Source organism: Mauremys reevesii, linkage group 2 (assembly GCF_016161935.1).
Source record: "Mauremys reevesii isolate NIE-2019 linkage group 2, ASM1616193v1, whole genome shotgun sequence".
NCBI lineage: Eukaryota > Metazoa > Chordata > Testudines > Geoemydidae > Mauremys > Mauremys reevesii.
In genome coordinates this window covers 244,056,016-244,080,300 of record NC_052624.1, presented here as the reverse complement: position 1 = coordinate 244,080,300, position 24,285 = coordinate 244,056,016, and the positions used below count along the sequence as shown (strand labels likewise).

At 38.4% G+C, this 24,285-nt stretch overlaps 1 protein-coding gene across 11 annotated transcripts in view; it reads left to right on the top strand.

Annotated features, from left to right (window-relative positions):
* The first annotated feature begins 366 nt into the window (after positions 1–366).
* The window catches only part of RUNX1T1 (RUNX1 partner transcriptional co-repressor 1), a 146,320-nt gene continuing 122,401 nt past the window's right edge, over positions 367–24,285 (top strand). For 2 of the 11 annotated variants that reach the window (XM_039524681.1, XM_039524676.1), the window contains exons 1-4: positions 8,935–8,982; positions 10,560–10,687; positions 21,698–21,870; positions 24,089–24,205. In XM_039524681.1, coding sequence (XP_039380615.1) covers positions 21,783–21,870; positions 24,089–24,205 — 205 coding nt within the window. In that variant the 5' untranslated portion in view covers positions 8,935–8,982; positions 10,560–10,687; positions 21,698–21,782. The other 9 variants (XM_039524679.1, XM_039524677.1, XM_039524682.1 and 6 more) reach the window with 9 other exon arrangements.

Sequence of the window (24,285 nt, the reverse complement as noted above, 5' to 3'; positions counted from 1 at the left end):
ACATGTCCACCCAGTAAAAGAGAGAGACAGAAAGAAAGAGTAGGCAGACTGCCCAAGAGGGACTGTGCTTGCCTATTGTTAACATATACTTGACCCTCACTAACCTCCTCACGACACAGATGTCTCCTACCTCTATCACCTCCCACTGCTTTAAGCCCTCCCCCCCTGCACCTGGGTAGCTGAGCCAGGCCGGCTGCTTGCAGTATGCTGTTTGACTTTAGAGGTGGCTGGTAGCAGAGGGAGAGACACAGACACAGCGGAGTCTTTCTGCGGGCGGATCTGCACAGACATTGCATGGAGCTTCTCTTCCAAGGCAGACACAAGGCAGTCCTGCAAATCTATGCATCGCCGTCTTAGAGAGAGACAGACAGAGACACCACCACTGACAGTAGCATTTCCCTATACTCCAGATCGCATTGGTCTGCAGCAGCAACAGAAAGGGACCTGGGCATTACTTTGTTTTATTTGTGGTTCTTGCTCCTTTCATCTGGACCCAGTCGTCTCTCTCGCACTGCTCCCCCTTTGAAAAGCGGCTGGAGTTCCTTTTCGGCTCGTGTTGACTTTTTGTGGACGTGGATCAGCTGGACTGGAAGGGAAGCTGCATTGCACTGCATTTCCCTCTCCCACTCCCTCTGCCCTCCAGCAGCCTGGGCTGGCGGCTCTCCCCCAAGGAGGACGGGAACTTTTATTTTCAGCTCACAGCCTGTGGCGAATGGTGGGACTCTCCGGTCCTTTTCAGTGTAAGTACCGAGAAGGGGCGTGCAGCCCCGGGCCCGGATCCCGGGGTGGGGGTAGGGAGTCGAGCTCCCCGTTCTTTGCCTCTCCCTTGTAGGATTGGTTTTAGGATCGGTCTGACTAAGGGGCTCTCGGCTGTAACTACCCCACTCGGGGCGACGCTGCAGGGTTAGAATTGCACGCACATACAAACCAACAGCCCCGCGCACAATCCTGTACTAATAACTCTTCAGAGTGCAGGGGGGAAAGCACCCACTTTTGCAGGGAAATTAGCATGTCAAGCAAGTTTCATTGTCATCTTCCGTGCCATAGTGTTTGTCTCGTTTTAGAATCTGCTTTTTTTCTTGCACGATCACAGCGCTAGCCAGTGTGATCTGGAATGCCTGAAATATTTCGGGTCATTTTTCTCCCCCCCACCCCCTGTTACAATAGTCGGATTATGTAGTGTTGGCAACATCACTACTGGCTGTTTTGCAAGAAATATTTCAGGAGCGCACATCGTATTGAATTGCTTGGCAAGCTTGAAAATTTATCCGCTTCCTAAAACGATGCGGCAGCATTATATGTTGCATTTCTAAAGTTGCAACAGTTTTACTCTGATAATCTTGAATCTGATTCAAAAGGTTTGATTCCAGTAATTCATTATTTAGCTTTCAAGAAAGGAGATCAAAGACTGCAGAACCCAGAAGCGAATTTGTTAGATGAGCCTTTGACTTTTGGTGCGTTCGAGTCCCTTCACTAGTGACAAAGTTTTAAGGGGTCCAATACATGGTTTAGTCTGGAAAGGGCCTTGCAACCTTAACTGTGGCATCCCCGATGAGGCGACTCTATTATTATACGGTAATTGACAGTGAAATGTACCTTCCTGTCATTCCGAATTTTATAAAGAAACAAAGGGGAATATAGTGATACATACTGAAATGTTTTCCATCAAAAAAGAGGCAGAATGTTATCTTCTAAACTTAGTCAGAAGTTTAAACAAGGAGCGGGAGAAGGTAAAGACAGATTAAAACATCCTCACACGCCCCCACCAAAAAGTTCCTCTCTAGCTATTTTTAGTCCGGAGTCCCAGTCGTTATCGGGGGATGAATCGATTTGCAGCAGTGGTGAACATCACCAGATTAAATGGTGAAGGAGTATCAACATTCAGTGCTTTAGAATCATATTAAGAACACGAAGGGTTATTACTAGTGTTTAGCAACCCTGTCAAGGATCGGCATCATACCATCTTCTTGCCAGATGAAGGGTATGTTAAAATCCCAGAGACTGTCCATTTACATCTGCTGTCTTTGAATTGTATAGAATCATAAAATGTAGATATGGAAAAGACCTATTATTTTATCCAGTTCATCCTTCTCATGTAGGGCTAAAGATGCAGATTGTGTACATAAAGCATTCAAATGTGGGATTCTGGTAAAATAGTACATAACACATTTTCCATAAAAAACTAGTCAAGTTTCCTATTGTAAAATATGACAAAATTGAAAACACTGTATTTGTTCTGGTAGTATACAGACTTTAAAGTTATGGCAAATATTTAATAATGTGTACAAAATACACAATATGTAAAGACACAATGTGATGCAAAAAATCACTACTAGTTTGGCATGATCTACAATATTTGGGTGAAGCTAGGTATATACTCCCTAAAAGTAATCTACCTGCAAAAATATTGAAAATGAAGTTGCCTTGCCAAATATTAGGCTACAGGCATACCCTTGACTAACCAAGAGGATGTATTCTGGAATGTAGTACAAGGGGTTTGCTCCAGCAAAAAATTCATGTACTTAATGTAACTCTGACCCCTTTAACTTTTAACATCGCTTCCCCTAATTAATCTGTTCAGGCCCCGGACTTAAATGGCTGTCCACAGCTGCTGCAAATTGATTTATCCACTGATGGTGGTCTGAGTTGCTGACCAAAGCAGGATATATTTTTCCCCCAGTTTTGGACTAACTTTAATCTGTTTTGACTATTTTAAAACTTAATTTAACACCTGCACAAATTTTGAAGGATTTTTAAAAAATCTTTTCTTTTGATATCTAGCTAGAAACATTATTGTATTTCTAAAAAAGTATGTTAGAGTTAGAAGTGAATGTCGTTTTCTGAATACTTCTGTATGCAGGATGTATCCCCTTCTCCTCCAGTTCCACATCCTGACAGAATGCAATGGAAAGTTTAAATAAGCGGTTTTGTTATGATTAATAAAAACAGTATGAGGCAAGAGGTTTATTCTAACCTAGATGAGAGACATTTGTAGACTTTTGTAGCTTTTAATTCTATTATCCCGATCTTCTGATCTGGCTTGGCATTAACAGTTCTAGTGAATCTGGATGACAGAGTAATAGTGAAACTGGTTTCTAATGGTTGTTAAAGCTGATGCTTGACCTTTTCAGTGGAAGTCTGAAAACTCATTCAGTTTGTTCCGGGCTGATTTCCTTAGGAAATCCAATATGATCAGGGAATTTCCTTGTGCTTGAGTGACTATTAAAGTTCAGCTGCCTTGTTTATATGTTCTGTTTTTAGCACCAGGTATTTCTGGGGTTCCCACTTAAAAAAATACTAAGAAAAATTATCTGAAAATGGCTTACAGTATAAACATCCTATTGTATAATAGGTCATATAAATAATGTAGCTATCTTGCTGTCTCACTATTAAGCCTTTTAATTAGGCAGCTATCTTATTTGATTATTGAGAACTTTTCTGATCAGCTTATCAGGTTTGAGCCTGTAATGTAATCATTGTTACTCTGGTTCATGCATCAGGTTTTTTTCCTCACCACAATATAAAGTTCACTTATACAATGGACAAGTAAAAAAAAATTGTCAATATCTGGTAAGCTGAAACCAGACAAGGAGTATTTAACACAGCACTGCTCCTTATGGAGCTCAGCTTTAATGCTTTCAATAATACCTAACACTACTTCGTTTCTAAACTATTAGAATGGTCTAACAGACAAAAAACATTCTGTTTGTAATGGAATGCAGACAGCAGTGTTAGGTCACTGTTTGCTGGCAACTGCTGCACAAGTTGTTTTTCTTCAAAGGCTTCAAGCTTTTAAATACTTTCCAAAATCTTTTTTAAAACATTGCCTTCTGCCATTTTTGACCACTTTAATGTTGACTCAAATTTTTGCCAAAGTCATCACACTGTGTCTCATCTGTGTATACTTAGCTTGGTGTATGCCTGTGTGTACATGGAGTTTGATGCTAAAAGTATTGGTTTGGCGGGGGTAAGCTCCACCTGGAGTGCTGGTCAGTCAATGGCTAGTCAGCTCCACGCATTCTTCCCTGTCAAATCCTGTTTCTCACTTCTCTGAACTGAACTTCATCTGACAGGCATTGAATGCAAAGCCTGCTTCACTGAGGTTCTATGCAGACTACACAGCTCCTCATAGCCAGGCACTTTGGAAAAATAGGCATCTGCAGTATTTGTAGTGGGGATGAGGGGGAAGGCAGTTACAATTGTCATTTTCATCTTTCAAATCCACTTGCTACAGTCAATTACTGTTAAATCTTTAGCTAATTAAAAAGTATATTAGTGGGCTGTTTTGGGGATGGGGGGCTCCACAATTTTATTTTAAAAGCTTTTATTTGTTTTGTAGGAACTTGAGGCATCTTGATCTTTGCATACAATTTACCAACTTAAATAACACATGTACTTGCTGTTGTGTAAAGATTATTCTCATGGTTTGGTTAAAGGCATGTAGAGGGAATTCCTTTAAAATCTGGCTCATTCAAAAACTTGTAGAGGGGTAGTTAGCAATGTCCTGTATGTTTCACATAGCCTTTAATTAGTAACTAGCTAAAGATATTTGTAAGAGTTTAGAGAAGTACTAGCACTGAAAATAGTATCAGTATTAAAAAGTGTAAACTAATTTTTTAAAAGAACAGCCTTTGAAATTTCTTAGTCTCCTTTCATATTCACAAATCTGATAAAATGAAAGGTTTAGGGAGATTAAATGTTCAAACAATATACAAGTTTCAAAACTAAACTTTAACATAATCCTGCTTGCACTGTTTACATTAAATGTTACAGTTTAAAGATGTTTTAAAACTATAGCTATTCTGCTCTTGTTTACTTGATACTGGCTTAGTCTATCTTAATATATGGAAGCATACAGCTCTCAGAAAAAAGCTCTCATGATTTTGCATGTTAAACAAAATGACCAGTAGCTGTAAAATCAAATGAAAAATAAAGTTATCCTTAAAAAGAGGAACTTGATTTCAAAACAAAATGATTACTTTTAATCTGAAAGACATTGACTTACATCTTCATTTTTTTCTGCCATTGATATAAAAGTTTCCAAATAGTGTTTAGAGAACAGTGGACATGTTATTAAAGTAAACATTAGTTCAGTATAATGGAGGTAATTGTAAGTGATAAGAGCAGAGCAGGTTATCTGTGTGTTGTTTAAACAGAAGGAGCTACTTTGCACCATTTCCAGTAGCCATCTGTATAAGAGAAGGGCTTGCACCTGTCTGTCCACACTAATTATAGATTAGGGGCAAAGAAATGAAATTTGAGTAGGCTTTCTGCTAATGAAATCCATAGTGATTTTATTGTAAATGTGGTTTATGTACAGAGGGTGATGGTTGGGTTGTGAGTAAAATAAATTGCTGTATGTCTGTCATGTACTTGTAGTTGTGAAGCAGAATACTGCTGCATTAACAAAGGTCCTGAATAAAGATGCAACACTCCATTTATATTCTAGGCTTCAGTTACGGGTTTAGCTCAATTTAGTAAAAATATTCATTTTAATCACAGGTTTTAAACATATATATCAGGACAGACTTTACATTTAATTCTCATTTCATTGTACTGGCATATAGAAGGTCCTCTGACTGAAGAATATTAGAAAAAAATATGTTTAATTTAAAATAGGTACATACATAGCATGTCAAAATTGCTTTTTCTTTCATTTGGTTTCATATAAGTGCTAAAATAAAGTGAAAGGAGTGAGAAAAGCATTCTGCAGTAAAAGGTCACATGAATTTCTACCACATCTGTTTATAGTAATTATGAACATAATTAACATAAGAATTACAAGTGAAGTAATGACAAGCTGAGCAATGAGATATTATGCTATAATGGTCATATGTTGGAATTCTCACATTATAGCATGCTAGAATTCACATATTCAATGCAAAAAAAGAAAATGTTAGATTTTTATCTATTTTAATGCTTCAAAACTTATCTGCCAGGGGCAGATGGACTTTATGCTTTGTGGGAAGGTAACCCATTATTAAGAAACAGTCAGTTGAAATTAAGATTTTTAGCCTCCAGCTTGGACTTTGAGACAGCTGTGATTATGGAACGCTGCTTCTGTTATACATTTGTACTCTGATCATATTCCCATACGCTGCTTTATTTTTAACTGAGTGTATTCACAGCAAATTATTTGCTTTAGAAAGGATCCTCGATTTTTATCACTAGAGAACTGTGCCTCTCTTATAGAGAAACTCTTTGCCAGAAATGTCAGTGTACATCTGAGGCATATATAGTAACTCTGGAAAATAAGGGTTTGACAGATCTTAATTTAGTTCATGATATAATATTGCAGGAAAAAAAACCCTAAAATTTCTAAAATAAATAGAGCATCCCCTGTTTTTAGATAATATTTTGAGAGAACATCTGTGGGAAGAAAGTGAAGTGATACCTTGCATATTGAGTTAATTAAATGTACTTCCACTAAAATTGCACAGACTGTATCATTAACTGCAAAAAAGCTATGCTTCAAATGTATTGACTAACTTTTCTTTCAATATGACTTGTGTGATTATTTCTAACACATAACTGACAACTATAGAAGGTGGGGAAAGGTGGTTCTTTTTGAGAGTAGAAAACAAACTGTCTAAAGAATCAGGTGTTAAATTAGATATGTAAAATCCATAGATTATCTTGTTAAAAGTCAAATGCCCCTTGTATTAGGAAAATTTTCCAAATCACTGTCTTTCTAGGACTAACTATATAGTTGCAGCGGTTTATGAAGAATAAAAAAAATTTACCTTGTGCTATGTCTCAGTGATACCAAGAGGTTTTCACATTATTGGATTAGTGGAGGATTTGTGACAGACCCCTTTTTATCTGACATTCATTGCAATGACACAATTTTCACACACACAGGTTCTTTCCCCCCCCCCCTCCCCATCTAAGGTCTGCTTTGACTTTGTATTACGTGTCAAATTCCCTTTATTTCTTTTCTTGTGGAAAAACTCTGCTATTTTGGCCTGGTGATTTTGGAAGGGGCGCATCGCTAAACAATGCCTGCCTCTCCACTGTGTGTGCTGCCATTGTCCTGATCTCAGCCTTCACTTCGTTGCTCCACAGACATTCAAGAGAAGCAAAACTTCCTTAAAAATAAATTGTTATCAGAGAGAGAACTGTTTTACTTTTAGATTTCAAGATTAAAGTAACAACCTGCTCTTGGTACACTGATTCTGCTGGCCCCTTCCATTTGTGGCTCGTACAGCCTTTCCTTCCAATACCTAACCACATAGCCTCTTGGATTCATCCAATCAGCTTTTTAAAAAATAAAATGAACCATGGATGTATATCTTTAAAGAAACCAATCTGTTTGCTATCGGATGTGGTCTAGTTCACCATTTTCCTGTGCTGAGCTGTAGCCACATAACAGTGCCTACCCGCTATATCTGGATACTCCCCAAACAAACTGGGAACCATAAAAACAAATAAATAAAAGTATTCAAGGGCTACACTGGTACTTTAGCTTTTCTCCTACTTGCATGGTAGGACCAGAGAGAAAGAGAACTTCCAGCAGTTACAAATGAACTCACAAATCACAGCTGCTTTCTGTGGTGGAGAGCTCCCACTCTGGGTTAGCTAGATGAGTGCGATCTATATAGGTCTGAGTAGGGAAGGCACTTTGGTCTGCTGGGCCGGTTCTGGGCTGCCTCAGGGTGGGGCAGTTTGAATGAGGAGGGTTTCAGCAGCCGAGGCAGGAGATCCTCCTGCTGGGCTGAAGTAGGGCTGACAGACAGAGGGAGAGACTTTGAAACCTGCCGGAGCATTCAAAAGGAGGGAGCCCCTTCTCTCAGGGCCACCTGCCTCCCCTCTCCAAATGAGGAGTGACTGGAACTTGGGAGAGGCGGGGAGAGAAGTCTACCCCCACCCCAAAGAAAAGTGACCTTTCTCCAGCCAGCCCGGGAGAGGGCCTGGCCTTCAGCCGATGGCTCTTGCATTGCCAACTAGGAGGCCTGTGGCCCAGGCAGCTGCCCCTCTGATGCTGGCTGGGTGGGTGGGTGGGTGGGTGGGGGAGTCGTCTCCTGTGCGGGGCGTGGGGCCCCCCGGGAGGAGCAGCTCCCTGTGGGTGTCGCCCCCCCTCCCCCAGTGGCGGCGGCGGCGGCTTTCCCTGCCTCCAGCTGGGCCGCGCTGATACCGTAATCACCCGGCCGCACGCTGCCTGGCTCTCGCTCGCACACACACAATAGTGCCCCCCTGACAAGCCTTTTACCTCCGATAAGCGGCGGCGATGTGTGTCTAATGGCTACACAGCCCTGGCCGGTGCCCTCCCCCGCCAGAAGGTAATCTCCAGGCGCGGGGGGAGGCTCCCCCCCCCGCTCTGTAACGATGCCGAAGTCGATAGGCTCCCGGCGAAGTGAAGATGTAACCTCTTATCTTCTCCTCGTAGCTGGCGGAGAGTTTACCCGGCGAGATTAGCCCGGCGAGGGAAGGGATCTGCCTTTTGTTGTGCGGGGTTAGGAGGCGGCAGCCCTGGCCCGGGCGCTCTCGCCCAGCCCCTCCGCTGCTCAGCCCGGACTGGCGAAGGTGAGATGAGCCCCCCGGTCTCTCCGTGGGTTTCCTTTGGCCCCGGCTGGCCGGGCTTCGGCAAGCGCGAGACACCCTGGGAGAGGGGGCTGTGGGGAACAATAGACGATGCCTCGCCTAGACTTTAAAACCATTAGGGCTTGGCTACACTTACAAATTTGCAGCGCTGCAGCAGGGTGTGAAAACACACCCTCTGCAGCGCTGCAAATTGCGGCGCTACAAAGCGCCAGTGTAATCAGCCCAGCGCTGGAGCCGCGCGCGCAGCGCGCTCCCCATTATTCCCAGGGAGCTGAGAGAGACAGCGCTGGGAGAGTTTTCTCCCAGCGCGCGCTGGCGCTTTGACTACACTTAGCGCGCTGCCTGCGGCCGCGCGCCGCCGCGGCAGCGTTTAAGCTTTGAAGGCCCTTAGATGGGGGCGGCAAGTAAGCGGCATAACGACTTGATTAGCTATTTTATTAGGTGAGAATGGGTAGAAAATAGGCTCTCTTTAGGGAGAGAGCTGCTGAGGCTTTTGATTGATTTTGAGGGACTGCTGCCGTGTTTTTATCTCCCACTTACTCACCCCCCTCACGCCCTTGGTATGCTGGAAAGGAGAGCCGAGTTTCTGTAAGTGCACACTGATTTTTTTTATGGGGGGGGGGGTCCACTACACCAAAACAACAAATAACATCCCGGGGAGGGGTGGGGGTTAAATCAGACATGTGAGATTTTTGTTTGTACTCCAAGTGCGGCTTTCTTGGGAGGAAGAGGGATAGATAATTGTTACCATCCGCATTTTTAATAGGAAACACTAATTTTTGTAATATTTTTTTCAACCGTCCAAATTGTTTTATTGGAGACATCTCAACTTGTAGCGTGCTAAAGATGAATGCCATTCCTTTTAGAGAAAATCCATATATTTAGAAGTTTGATAGTTTTGGTTAACTTAAGAGAATTCTCCATCAGTTTAAAATTACCTGATGTAGGCATGAATGCAAACTCTCTCTCTCTCTCTCTCTCTCTCTGTGTGCTCTTTTTAAAATCTCCTTAGAAGGAGTTATTTTTGAAACAAAAATCAACAATTGGTCATTGAAAATGTATATAAAAGTTTAAAATATTTCTGTTGCTGCATCACTTTGTGAAATGTTTGCATAGATAGATAGATATGATCCAGTAACTAAAAGCCTAATTAAAATTTGTTTAAAGCCAGGGGAGCATGTATCCTTGTTGACAGCAGCAGATCGATAGGGTAAGACAATAGAGTCTCATTATTTTACTTCCATTGACTGAACGTATTGACATTTCAGGTTTGTGATTGCCTCAGTGAGCATGATGAAACACTGAAATTCACAAACCAACTGGCTAGAGTGGCACATATATTACTGTATGTCATCTCTGCCGTCAGGTTACCTTATCACTGAAGCAGAATGGTAATGGATGGTAGCAGAGTACTTCAGAAGGGTTAGGGCTCTATCAGTTAAAAAACTGACACATAGCAGGTTTAAGAAGGATCTTTAATTACACTAAGAATTATGCAGAAGGGAAGAAGGACCTTACTACCTGCTGCTGCACTTCAGAGTTTACCAGATCAGAAGCAGAAAGGATAATAACATACTTTGTTTCATATTTTATATACAAGTCCGGATATTTCAAACTTTTGCATCAAGCACACAAGTATATTTGAACTGAATGGCTGATTGGGTAATTTACCATATTCATCTATGATGACATCTGTTCACCACAGCCTTGGTAGCTAAAGCACCTGCCAGACCTACACCTGATATGTAGATTGTGTAAGAAAACAAAAGACAACTTTAAAATGAGTTGTTTGTCTCCCCCTGCCCATTGTTGCCTTAGGGTAGAGCAGAGGGGGTTATATACAGAAAGAATATTATGGTATTAAATATTTCTTCTTTTCACCCACTATAAATAATATTGTATGTGCATATTTATATGTATGCATACATCTGTACATGTATATAGAGTTATCTAAGTATTTGTAATGACCTCATGACCACAAAATATATGCTATTCCTTATTGTTTCAAAATCTTTTAGATATTCTGCCAAATTTTCCCGAAGAATGAAATCCATCAGTGTCAGGGAGACATTGAGGCAGAAATTAATTTAAAACCAACTGAGAGCTAATATGAAAGAGCCATTCGTGATTTTACTCATTTTAAAAGGTAAATTTAATGAAAATATAAAATGTATTCTGTGTGTGCCATCAACACAACAATTGTTGCCATCAAGTGGCCTGCAGATGCCCTTAAAGATGGTAAGAAGAAAACTAGTCCTTTATACCATTTTCATGAAAATGTTAGGTTTCTGTTTGATCAGCAGGTGCTGTTGAGATGAAAGCCATGTGTAAATTTTCAGAAGGCCAAAAGTGTCAATTCAGAAAAGGAAAGTGATAAGAGAAAATGCAATCAGTTTTCCTGTTTTCAATTTGTGCTGGATTTGAAGAGCTGTTTTGTTAAACTGCTACATCTGCTCCAATATGAATATTGAACTACTTCCACTAAAAATAACACCCTATAATTTGGAAGCCACTGCAATCTTTTGTTAATGCAAGTGGGTTATTTAAAAAAAAAACTATTCTGAAAAATCTCCTGCCTAATGTGCATTTTTGTTTATTGGAAATTTTATCTTATGCAGATAAAATGGTATTATTCAATTAGGACTTTATCTTGTTGGACTATAAAAATGGTATTGGTAGCCAAATATCAGTATAGTGTTTAAAAGATTTAACTTGGGGAATAAATTTTATAAAACAAAAAAAACCCTTAAGACATAATTATTGATTGCTTATCTGTTCCAACAATATAGCTTTTACTTATTGTCAAGATGTCTTATGTAAAGTTAAGGATATTCTAGAGATCAAAGAGCATTCTTTGGCTTATTTCACTCTTCTTATACCTGCAAATCTAAGTTTAAGCTAATCAAGGATGTTTTAGTTAATGGGGCTTTCAGTGCAACTTTTTCCATGCTTAAATAAAATCATTAAATTATGCTTGAGTGCTTACATACAAAAATGTTCGCTTCTGTAGTGCTGCTAATCAAGTGAGTTTTATGAACATGGAAAGCACCACATTGGTGGTGGTTTTTTGTTTTTTTTTGTGGTGGGGAGAGGCAGGAAGGGGTGAGCATTTTATCAGATATGTTTCTAGGGAAAAGTATTCCCTTTTTTGAGCTAATAAAGTGGTGAGGGGATTGTTTGTTTTTTATTTTAATTATGAGTCTTAATAAAGAAGTAGTAATTCACTGTGGTACCTACAAAAGCTCTCTTTTGTACTACACTTATTTGGGTATATGTACAAATACACAAATAGTATATGCAAATATATGCTGTACTGAATGAGATATTTCATTTACTTCTTTATTTCATAGTAAGCACAACACAACAAATTATCTGCCACAGAGAAGGATACATGCCTCCTCCTGGTTTTAATCTTAAAATGGGTTTTAGTTGCTGAATTCTGATCTTTTAGCCAGGAGCTCAGTTCCTTGGCATCATGGATACATGGGAGGAAGGGTCTTGTTTTTGCTCCAGTTTGGTTTTACACTTATATTTGACTGTGAGATTGAAGTGAATCACCCAGGGTCACAAAGTGACGTTAAAAAATCTGCAAAAATTAAAACCCAGTGCTGCCCTAGGTTCTAGTTCCTTATTTTATGGTTAAAGCTACTTTGTTTTATAGGTAAACACACCAAATACCACATGAACAAATACAGTTAAAGAAATAAATCTGATCATAATTTTTTTGCATCTTAAATATTTGCTTGAGAACACTCACAGTTAAACAAAAAGACAGATTAAAGAAAATTAGATACACTGAAAATTAAATACTGACCAGATTTTGTGTGAGGTTAGTGTTTGTGTGAGTCTGAGTGAATGTCTGCTGCATGTTTTCTTTATAACTTGTACTCATGTGAGTGTGGGCATGCAGGTACACACACTCACTTACGTTAACTGAAAGAGATTGATATTTATTTATTTTTAGATTTCTACAAATATAAAAAGGGGCACTTATTAAAAGCTCTAGGTACCGCTGACACACATTACAAAAACAAAAATTAAATTAAACAGCCATTTACACCTTCCACCTGACACAAACAAACATTCTGCTAAATACAAAACTCGCTTCCCATCCCCTACCTGCAACAGATCTAATCCTCATCAAATTCCATCTTCTGTTGGATTTATATACATAGGACAAAGAAGTGAAGAATGGTAGCTCATGAAAACAAAAGGTCTGCTGGCTTTACTGCCTGTGATCTGATACTGTCAGAGTTCATAAGCTAATTAAGGCCTGGCTTGGTTAGTATTTAGATGGAAGACCAAGTAACAGTGAAATGGTAGTGCTGACTGAGTTGATGGAACCTTCCCCTTGGAGACTTTACTAAACTAATGGCACAGGTTAGTATGCTTCTGGAAGTGCTGTCTTTCAGAAAAGATTTAAAACCAAGGTGCTCACTCTTCTAGACATAAAATTACATTGTACTTTTCACACCAGTAGGGGGTGTTAACACCATTAGATTAATTGGCAACGATATCAACATTTTCACAACAATTTCAACAGAATTCCTTCACTTTCTGCCCTAAAATGTTGTGTAGTGTTGCTGTACACTGTTAAACAGTTGCTCCATTTCACTCCACCAATGGTAGGTGAAATAATCCTTTTATGTTGTGCAAATTTCAGTTTTTGTAAGGCAGTTTGTGATACTTCAGGATAAAAGGCATCATAGATATGCAAGGTATTATATGCTCTTATCAAGAATGTTAACGAAATTCACCAACTGTCTGTTTTTATAATTGTCCAAGTGATGCATGATATTTATTTTACTGATTTATTAAAAATATAGTTCTCTGTTTCCATTTTTCTATCTTCTGCCTTGAAAATTCATCATCATTCAAGGTTATGCTGAGATACAAGGCCCCTACAAATAGAAAAATACAGCAGTGTTGTAACAGCAGTATTATTGCAGTCTTCCATATTGCAGTACATTAACAGTACACTCTTCACGTCATGAGGTGCTTAATGATTTCTTCTTTTATGTCAAGAAGGCGGCTGATCTAACAGCACTTCTTTAGTTAGGTAAGATTGTGGCTTGTAAGATAAAATGAATCACCACAAAGAAAACATGGTAGGTGATAATAGCTACTTTTGATAATTAAGCTGCTATTTTTTATCTAGAAAAAGATAAGATTCCACCTAGTGGAGGGGAATTAATACACAAACTGTGGCATGTAATTTTTTTTACTTCCAGTGACAAAATAAAAAATATTAGTTCATTTATGAAAGAGCCATTCTGAGCGTAGAAACCAGGAATTTTGACCACCACCTAGAGAGGTGGCTGCATGAGCAAAATCTGTTGTACAAGACCCATAGTTAGTTCAGTAGCTGCAGAAGGCTATAATATGTCTGCCTAGCTGGGTGTTGATATGCAATTTGCATAAGTACTAGTCATTACCACCAAGCAGGTTCCCTTTGTGATTCATTTTATTTGAAGAGCTATAGACTACATTTCTTGCCTGACTGATGATGACCACACAGTCGCCTCCCTAGGTGGTGGTTCAAATGTCATGTTTCGATTCGCTAGGTCAAAAGACTTTCCACAATGGATTCTCTGGCTGAATACTCTGTTTTCTGTGTATCATTCCCTCATTTGCCTGGGAGCAGCGGGATCAGACTGCTGTTTCAACGTTTCATCATGACAAGCTGGAATATTGAGTAAACTTGTCTGTGGCTTCTAGTAACTCCAAGGCTTACAGTGTTGTGTTGTTGAGAATCAAAGTGGTTAAGACTTTGCCACCATATTTTTCCTCCCCACTAGCTCAGTCATATCAGTAGGATAAAATAAAATAAAATTTCAAACCATGGGACATGTTTATACCAGTTAGCCACTCAAAGATATTGTCATAAATTTCTCTTATTAAATGTTAAAATAATATTCTTGAACACTTCTGCTGGACAACTTCATGAAGAGAGGTGCCATAGACCAATCTGAGCATTGCCAGCAAGATAGAGGGCAACTGTAGCCAGAAAATGAGATAATTAGAATGCTTCAAAAGAGACAGAATGATACTATGGCAAAGGATATTTGGGAAAAGTGCTCCAACAGAGATTAAGGGAGAGCAGTTCCAGTGACATCCAGGTGGAGTTTGCTGCCAAAGAGATTAAGGCATACTGATGCCAGAAACCTGAGAGTGCTGCCAATAAGTTTATGGATAATGGCACCTGGGGGGCAGGGGGTGCTGTCAAAGAATAGTGGTGCCAGGATGTTAGGGTTTGTTTTTTTTAATGATGGCATTGTTAAAAGTATTTAAGAGGAATGTTGTAGAAAGGGGTTTAATTAGCAGAATCACAGACTCTTAGGAAACATTAAGCCAGGGCTGTTTCAAGACCATGCTATTCATTATTTGAAAAGACCATCAGCAAACCATTTAATGTTGGAAACTCATGCTGAACCCAGTGCCAAAGCAAAGTGAAGGTGAGCAAGGATAACATCCTACCAGTGACTACACACTGCTTTATTTTTGATTTTTATACATGCTCTATGTGAACAATGATGAACAAACATCACTGGAAAGAAACAAAGGTTAAACAAAGAATATACTGGTGCCAAAGTTACAATGTTTATGTCTTTGGCGTTGTAACCTTCTTCTCCAGTCAAAATGTGTTCTTCCAGAAAACGTCTAAATGCTCTTGCTTTGCTTTGGAGGTAGTCTCCATTGTCTCCTTCCTCCCACCTCAGCCCTGTGCTGTTACCAGTATCCTGCTGGATTCATTTTGAGACTAGATCCAAATTTGTCCCCAGATGAGAAACAAATTTGTAACATGAATTCTCATCTTTCTTAGGTTAGGTGGGGATAAGTCATTAGCTCAGGTCTTAATGGAAAATAAGTGATCCATCCCTACTGAATTGTTCATGCTGCACTGCATGTGGTGTTAAGGAATTAAATATGGGTGATAGAGAATGTATGTTCATATAGTAATGTGTGCTTATACATTTTGGGGGACTTCCATTGACTTCAGTGGGGCCAGGGTTCCAACCATTACATGAAAGTGCATTAAAAGTACTTTCGAGTAAGACATGCTCTAACGGATTGCAGAATTACAATCTTTGAGACTTAAGGGCTATGGATGTCCATGGGAGGTTTTGCTATTGAGTTCAAAGGATCAAGATCAGGCCTTAAAATTCCATCTGTCCTGGAGAGTGGATTCCATTGAATAACACAGAGATCCTGTTGAAAGTAAGGAAGAAAGACAAAGCAAGGCGCTTCCATCATATAGGACAGGTGGAATTTTTTGTTCCAGGACTGTAAGAACATCTTGAAGGAAAGGAAGGAACATTTCTTCCCTGGTGCTTTAAACATTTCCTGGAGCCATGATCCTTAATTATATGATAAGTGTAGGTTACAGTATGTAAATATATTTTATACTTACGATAATCAAGTTTTGACTATTTTCATTGCAACTACACTATTAGTGTCCTTAGATCCTAAAGTGAGCTTTAGTGCTGAGTTGTCTGCCTTTGGAGAATTGATAAGGGTCTTGATATTTCAAAATGGACATGTCTGCCTGAAGCTAGCTGCCCTTGATAAAGCTTTTGTTAGCTATTTCTTCAGTTTTTAACAGTGAAGAGTAGCAGGAGTTTTGTGTATATGAGTTCAAGTACACCTCTACCCCGATATAATGCTGTCCTTGGAGCCAAAAAATCTTACCACGTTATAGTGAAACCGCGTTATATCAAACTTGTTTTGATCCACCGGAGTGCGCAGTCTTCTCTCCCCCCCCCCGAGTGCTGCTTTACCGCGTTATATCCGAATTCGTGTTATATCAGGTCGCGTTATATTGGGGTAGAGGTGTATATGACTGAAAATGTCAGAAGGTGTCATAATGTCATATACATAAAGGCCCATTACAGTATAGCACGGTTCTGAACCACCAGTACATTGCATTATATATTTTTTCTTTTATAAAGTGTTAGCTCTCATTGAAAGTGATGTGATTTGAATTATGAAAATCACATTAGTTATTTCTGCCATATGAATTCCATATGCAATCCCAGGGCCCTTATTCAGGAGAGCAGTCCCATTGTTTTCAATGGGACTGTTTATCTGAAAAAGGTCAGATTCAGGATTAAGCAGTTGGTGAACCACATTAGTCTCTGAATAACGCCTATAAAATACCACACTGAATTCTGGTAAGAAATGAACACCTTATACTAATAATTTTACCTAAAAATAATATATCTAGTAGAAAACTTGCACAATAAAATAATTTCACGTATTTATTAAGACACTCATTACAACTAATTTCTACCAAGAAAATCAAGTGCACCATTAAAGACACCTTCATCAAAAGGGAAAGAAGTGTCAGGATACTATAGAGGAACTGATTTTTTTTTTTAAAGAAGACTTAAGCTTTCTTCTTTTTTGTGTGTGATGAGATCAGCTGACAACAACAGCAGCAACCAAATCATGTTTGCAGCTGGGCAATTACAGTAAACCCTAAGATCTGTGACTGTCAACCAGGAACACAGATGCCTTCAAAGTTCTGTTTTTCTTCCATGTGGAAGTCATTGGCATGGAACAGATGCCTTCATTTTGGAGAAACCAGCCTCTGGATATAATTGGTTCTCTCTTCTCTTGTTCTCTAGGGACGGTCTCTCACAGATGAAATTAGATAAGGAAAAAAGACACAGACACACAGACAGACAGACACGCACACAAATTACACAAAACAAGAGCTTTCCTGATTCACTCCATGTTTTATTACATGGAACTGTTTTACAGCTGGGAGGCTGTATTTTCCTATTTAAATATATCCTGCATCCTTTACTATATAAATTGTGCAAAATAAAATATATATCTGGTCAAAGTCTGAGAGGGACTGTTAATAATTTAAGCATAATTGTTCTGAAGTAAGTCAAGTATACCATGTTCAAATACACATCACTTTTGCTTTAGAAGTAGAATGCTGCACATTGTCGGGAAAAAAGGTTTTGACTAGCATTTCCTCCAAAACAAAATGTCAAAATAGGCAAGATTTATTTTTTAAGTGCCCCTTTTACCTGAAGAATACATAAAACCGATAGAGTAAAAAGTATTCTAATAAAAAAAAGCCAGTTACATATGAGCATAGAAAACAGCTTATTTTAAGCTTCACATAGGGGATATGAATATTACATGAAATGTCTTTGAAGAACTTGAGTGGAAATTTTTTGTGGGGCACCTCTAGGTTAAACCATGGTAGGATCCATGAGTCCTGTGACAGAATAGGTTAAGTGTCTGTCCTCCCCTTGATGTACATGCCTAACCTAGGCTAAGGCTAATGGGAGTTAGCACTAAGCCAAAGGTGATAGAACTCATTGACCTTTTTTAAAACTTGCAATCCATTCTTATATTGGTCTTTAGTTTGCAGTCCAGTTTAGTGACCAATTATAATTACTATCTAGAAAAATGAAACAAACCTGCACCAGATGACAAACTATATATAGGATTGACATTCCATGATATAGCTTGCGGGTGCTAAACCTTTGTAACACTAGGTTGTACTGGCAACATGTTAGGAGCCTGAGGGGTAAACCTAATTTAAAATATGTTTACATATTTTTGACTAAAACGTGCACAAAATTGTAGTATTTGCATCATCTTTGATAGTTGAACAGAAATTGCTTTTTGAGTTCACTAGCAATAAAAACCAACAGGTTGGCAACTTTACTCTCATCCAGCAGTTACAGGATAGGATATCATCCGAGTCTTGGGCCACATAATGGACACGATGTAAATTAACAACTTCAGTAGTGTATAGGCAGATCGTGCTAAATGCTGAGTATCTTTTAGCTCCCACTGACCCCACTGAGGTCAGTAAGAGTTGGGGGTGCTCAGCACCTCACCATTATATCATGCTTTCCTATAGTTAGAATAAAGTCCATGTGCTTCAAGCGGAAATTTACGTTTTAATCTGATGACACAACAGCTTTTTTTTTTTTGCAACCATTTACTTTTCATAAAGAGGGAAGGAGATTAATCAGAATAGGGAGTTCAGCTTTCATTTGAAAACCAAGTTGATTTTTTAAAAAAAGGTTTTATTGCTGCATTGCTGAAGAACTACAAATTATGCTAAAGAAAAAATTTAACCAAATGGTGATATAATCCTCTAGAGAAGTGTGCTTAGGTGATGAAGAGATTTCTGGCAATAACTGAGAAATACAGTAATGGGTAACTGCATTTGATTTCTTTTGAGGTTGATTTTGATATGTGTAGTCTTTATATCCTATTAAATTTTTGAAAGATAAACTGATACAAGAATGATTTGCCAGGGCCAATGACTCTTCCTCTTAAAACTTTGGCTCAGCTTATATATTGAGGGGAGAAGGGAGTAAGATAAAAGCATTGTGAATATGAGGTTAACCGAATTCAAATAGAAGGCTCTCTCAAGTTATTGCATTCCTTAGAAAATAAATACATTTCGCATATGGTTAACATTGATCAAAAAAGTGTTCTGTATGCCAGTGATTACATTCCCATCTGTGATTAAGGTTTTCTGTCTGCATCTGGTTTTCACATTATATTTCTGTAACAAGAATCCTTTATATGGCAGAGTTCACTCTCTGTATTTTGTATTAGCTGCAGCTTGAACTACTGCACGGATCGCAGATTTACACATGTGGTTTTCATTACTTCATACCATTGAGAAAAAGTAATATTTGTTTGGGAATGTATGTTTTCCACAATTTCCATGGTAATACAACATGTTGAGCTTTTTTAATAACAGTCTTGTAGGGCTACAAATTGTTTGAGGCATTCTGCTTTGAGTGGAATTTAGCTTTCAGAGCACTTTGCATGTACATTCGAGTAACAAGAATTTATAAATCAGGAGGCAAAAAGTGACAACATATATAACCATACCATAGATTTATCAGAATACTATTATCACTTTGGAAAGTGTAGCACATACAAAGGGTGCACAAGGGGATGGAACAGAGAACTAGTAGGAAGATAAAAAGATAGGATGAGAGGATATAATTTTTAAAAGGAAGATACTCAAAATACATTGTCTTGTGCAGGAAGAGTTTTTTAAAAAAACCTTTCCCGCCCCACTTCATGAAAAGGAATTCACTATTCAATAGATTCAGATAAAATGTTATATGTTGCCTAAATGAACATAGTTGAACGTGTTTATTGTGGCAAGATTAGTAGATTAACAAAAGATGGATACATCTCGTTAAAAGATTAATTGTAATATTGTTAAATACAAAATATGAGATGAATGCTTCAGGTCTGCCATAAGTCCAAATTTAGGTAATGGATGCGGACACACCTTCCTAAACAGTTGTAGGGTACCTATGTAATTACAAAAGTCTCTCTGTAAAGTGTGTTGCATACTCTATTTAATGAAATACCTAGACACTAGCACTATAACTATAACTTGGATTAAAGATAACACTTCAAGCTGTTATCCTGGAGTTCTGTTAGGCAATAATGTTATTCAGAGTAAGTTTTTATATGTTTCCCTTACTACAAGCCAGATTTTACTATCCTTATGCTGAGTAGAAACTTATTTCTGGAACAATCTCAGTGAAATCAATAGGACCTCTTGCTCAGTAAAATACTTCTCAGTATGAGCAAGAGCAGTGGGTCTCAAACTTTTTTACTGGTGACCCCTTTCACACGGCAAGTCTTTGAGTTTGATCCCCCTAATAAATTAAAAATACTTTTTAATATATTTAACACCATTATAAATGCTGGAGGCAAGTGGGGTTTGGGGTGGAGGTTGACAGCTCGTGACCCCCCACGTAATGACCTCATGACCCCCAGTTTGAGAACCCCTTAGGAAGTGTGTCAGAATCAGGCCCTAAGTGTTCATTTAAAAACACCTTACAATAATATTGTATACATTCATGGAAATGTAAGGTATTTTATATCAAGGATCATTTGAAAAAAAGCATACAATGAATGTTAGAGGATAGATAAGAAAGGAACTTTTATTGCCTCTTAGATAAATATGGTAACAAGCGCAGAGTTTGGTAAATAGCAATAAACATATTTTTATAGAAGTAATTACTGCTTGCAAGCAGAATACCCTAGCCATACTTTAGTGGTCATTTTCAAAATGCCAGTGTCAAAATGCTACATCTAAAGCTTAACCATTGACAAAATTTGGGTCCAGTACTGCCGTCCTGACATTCATTGTAATTTTCATTGAAATCAGTAGAAGTTTGGCTGGAGGACTGAGACCAAAATTGAGTGTAAACTCAAGAAAGTACTGTAAATAGTAAACTTTTTCATGTAAGGAATTTATAGTGGTTATGGTTTCTGATGTAAATATGAATTGATAATTTGAAAATGGGCCCATGTACACATTTTGTGCAATAAGATCCAGGCCAGAGGAAATGCTGGGCCAGATTTTCAATTACCTGCATGTAGTTGTGCCCAGACCTGTTTGCATGCCTAATTTATGTCCTCAGATACCTGATCCGTAGATGCAGATTGAAGCATGCATGTAATTGTGTGTGCCTAACTCTGAAAATCTTTCTGTCCTACCATAATTAGAAAGGCCTGTAAAACATAGCACTGTCTTGGAAAAGCTGACAATCTTAACTATAGCAATGTTAGATCTTCCTGTTGTAATATAGATGAATATTAACGATGAAGTATTTTAGTAGCCCAGTTTTGAGGCGGTTGGGGTGGTTTTTCAGAGGTGGGAGGAGCATGACTTTTGATCTCCTATTATTTGGAATTTGTTTACTCATAAGAAGAGACAACAGTGTTGTGTGTACTGTAAAGATCATAACACATAGCACATTAGTTTAAGAGGTAATTCTGTAGTGTGTCTGTTGGACCAGGTAAAGTATATATTATTATTTTATGTGAAATATATTAGAAACACCTTTTTGAGAAATGAGTTAGGGATGAGATGCTGACATGTAAACTGCTATCGTCCTTTGATTACTGTCTATAGCATGGACTGTTGTAAAGTATTAATTTATAAAACAGCTTTTCTACAAATAATTAATAAAATTTATTTATCTGAGAAAATGTGGGTAATGATTGCTTTAGAATGACAGCATTTATCTCTGTTCCTTTTAAAAAAAAAGTCCTGCTTTTATGCAAATAAAGGGGTGTGGTGCTTCAAACTGGCTGTGATATGTGCTTCTTTTTTTTCATTTGTTGTTGTCAATAGAAAAGATTGATCTCTGGGCTGGTGAACATAATATCTGTCCCAGTCAGAAAAGGAGAGAGGAAATTAGCAGAGCGATTGGTGGAGAATGATATCTGTCAAAAGAAACACTTGGAGAGCACTGAGTTTAGTGATAGGTGACTGCCGGAAAAAAGGGAACTTTGAATTTTGTCAAGGTAAGGAAAAGATAAATATTTGATTTTTATAATTTACATACCTATTTTTAATTACCTTGCCTTGTAAACTGTAATTAAACAAAGAAATTTCCCCTCGCAGCCCCATATCAGCCTCCAAAAAGCCTTCATCAAATTTCACGTTTCATATCCATGACTTTGTTTTAATATCATTGGAGAAGAATTCAGGACAAATGGAAAAATAAGTCAGCATTGCACTTTCCTAATGCCCTGTCCATTCTAGAAATTCAGCCACATCTGGAAAACAATTATACAATATGGGTATCCCCTAATCTGGTTACAAACATGGCTTTAGCCAGGTTATGAAGCATGCTTAAGGTCCCATCAGCATTACAAATTGGAACAATGTTTGAAAACAGGGCATGTGGCAACTGTAACCAGGTTTGCGGACATGGATGTATTTATGGTATAGACAGGATATTAGGCAAATACATCACAGAGGGAATCCATGATAGATTTGAATAACAAGGTATCAAGTCTGGATATTTTTCTGTTTCTGTCATGGAGTACTCGTTGGTATACTTAAAAAATCTGATATGTGTAAAACAAAACTTGGAGTTCAAGTGTGAAAGCTATACCACAATTCCAGTGTTTATTGTAAGTAAGAAATGGTGTTTCTGAAACAGCTGTCTAGAGAGCAGAATAACTAAATATTTATTAAATGGATTTTAAATAATTCTGGGTAAACAGGTAAGCTTTTCAGAATGGGAGCCTTTCTTTGTTCAAGCAGATGGTGTAAGAGTATAGTATACAACAAGCAAAGGCCCAAATCCTGTAGTCCATAGGGTCAACTCTCATTGGTTTCAAGTCTTAGACACTTTAGTTTTAAATGCAGCTAAATCCTATTATGTCACTTTGCATCTCAGCTCTCTACTACCCCATTACCACAGCTGTAATCCTTTGTGAAATTCATCCCTGTTCAGAGGGCCAACAGAAGGCCTTCATCACCACTTTAGACCCCTAGAGAGTGTGGGGAGTTGGTGTGGGCTTTGTGCACTGGGGTAAATGCCCCCTTTAAAATAATTTAAAAAACAGAATTGAGATTCTAAATAAAATTCTAATTCCTAGGTCAGTCCTAAGCAAGCAAGCTGCTTCTCTGTGCTTCTGATTCCCATAGCTGGCTTTGGAGGAAGAATTAATTCCCCTCTACCAGGGTTTCTCCTCCCATTATATGTTTTTATTGCTAAATTAGTAGTGAAAAGGTTTTCCCCGCTATTTGCTCTCTTATCTTTCTGTTATGGACTGTTTTTCAAAGTGGAACAGTACTTTGCATATATCTTCCTCCAATATTGTTTTTATAGAGGATTTTTAAAAACAAATTATATGTAAAATTAAGGCGTTTCATGCCTGAAGTATACCACAGTAGCAGTCTAATGGATAGTTTATTGTGGTTTATTGCTAATACAGCACATGTAGGAGAAATGGAAATGTACTGCAAGGCAAAATGCATGTCTTCTAATGTTGTTCATTCCAGTTGTTGCTGCATGGTGGTGTGGCTGAAATTTACTTCATTCTCATAAAGCCTGAATGATCTTGCTTTATGCCAATGAAGTGGTCTGATTGGATGAGGAAGATGGGTCAAGTCTAGCCATGGGGCAAGTCAAGCCGCCGGTACAACTCCTAGTGTGTATGCATTGATGTCAATATAAAGTCATTTTATACCAGTGTAGCTTGTTCCCCTTTCCATACAGTAATAGCTAATCTGGTAAACAGTACCTCTATATACAACTGGATATAACTGCATCTACTCTAGGGGTGTTGTACCGCTTTAACTATCCAACTTTCTAATATAGACAAGGTCTTAATGTGTGAATACTAAAGTCTTTCATGGATAAGCTGCTCTATAGCTACTTAGATAAGAGACGCATTGATTGGTGGTTGTTAGCATTGTTAGATCTCTGTAAGAGCTGGGATGCTCATCAACTGCTGAAAGTCAGGCCACTTAGCAAGGTGCCTAAATACACATGTATGTGCCTAACTGTAAGCACCTTAATTTGAAAATTTTGGCCAGTGGCCTTAAACTTCCAGTAAGTTTTGGGTTGCTGAACAAGTTAAGAAGTTGGCTGAGAATGGAATAATATGTCGTCTGAAATCGAATAATGACCGTATATCATCTTGATATAGATAACTTTGTCCCATAATTGCAATGTATCTAGCCACCTTCATCCCAGTTTCACAAATGTATTTAATCCCCATTAAGGTTGGAAGACATTGCCTTTTCAGATGGATGTTGAAGGGTATAGACTTCATCTGGTTGCTCATGAAAAATACAGATGGGTCAGGACCAATCCCTGCTGGTCTGTCTGCAATAACCTTGGTAATAATGTCAACATTATAAAGCAAAATATTTCAGTTATTGATTGGTGCCAATATCTAATAAAGACAAACTAAAAAGAC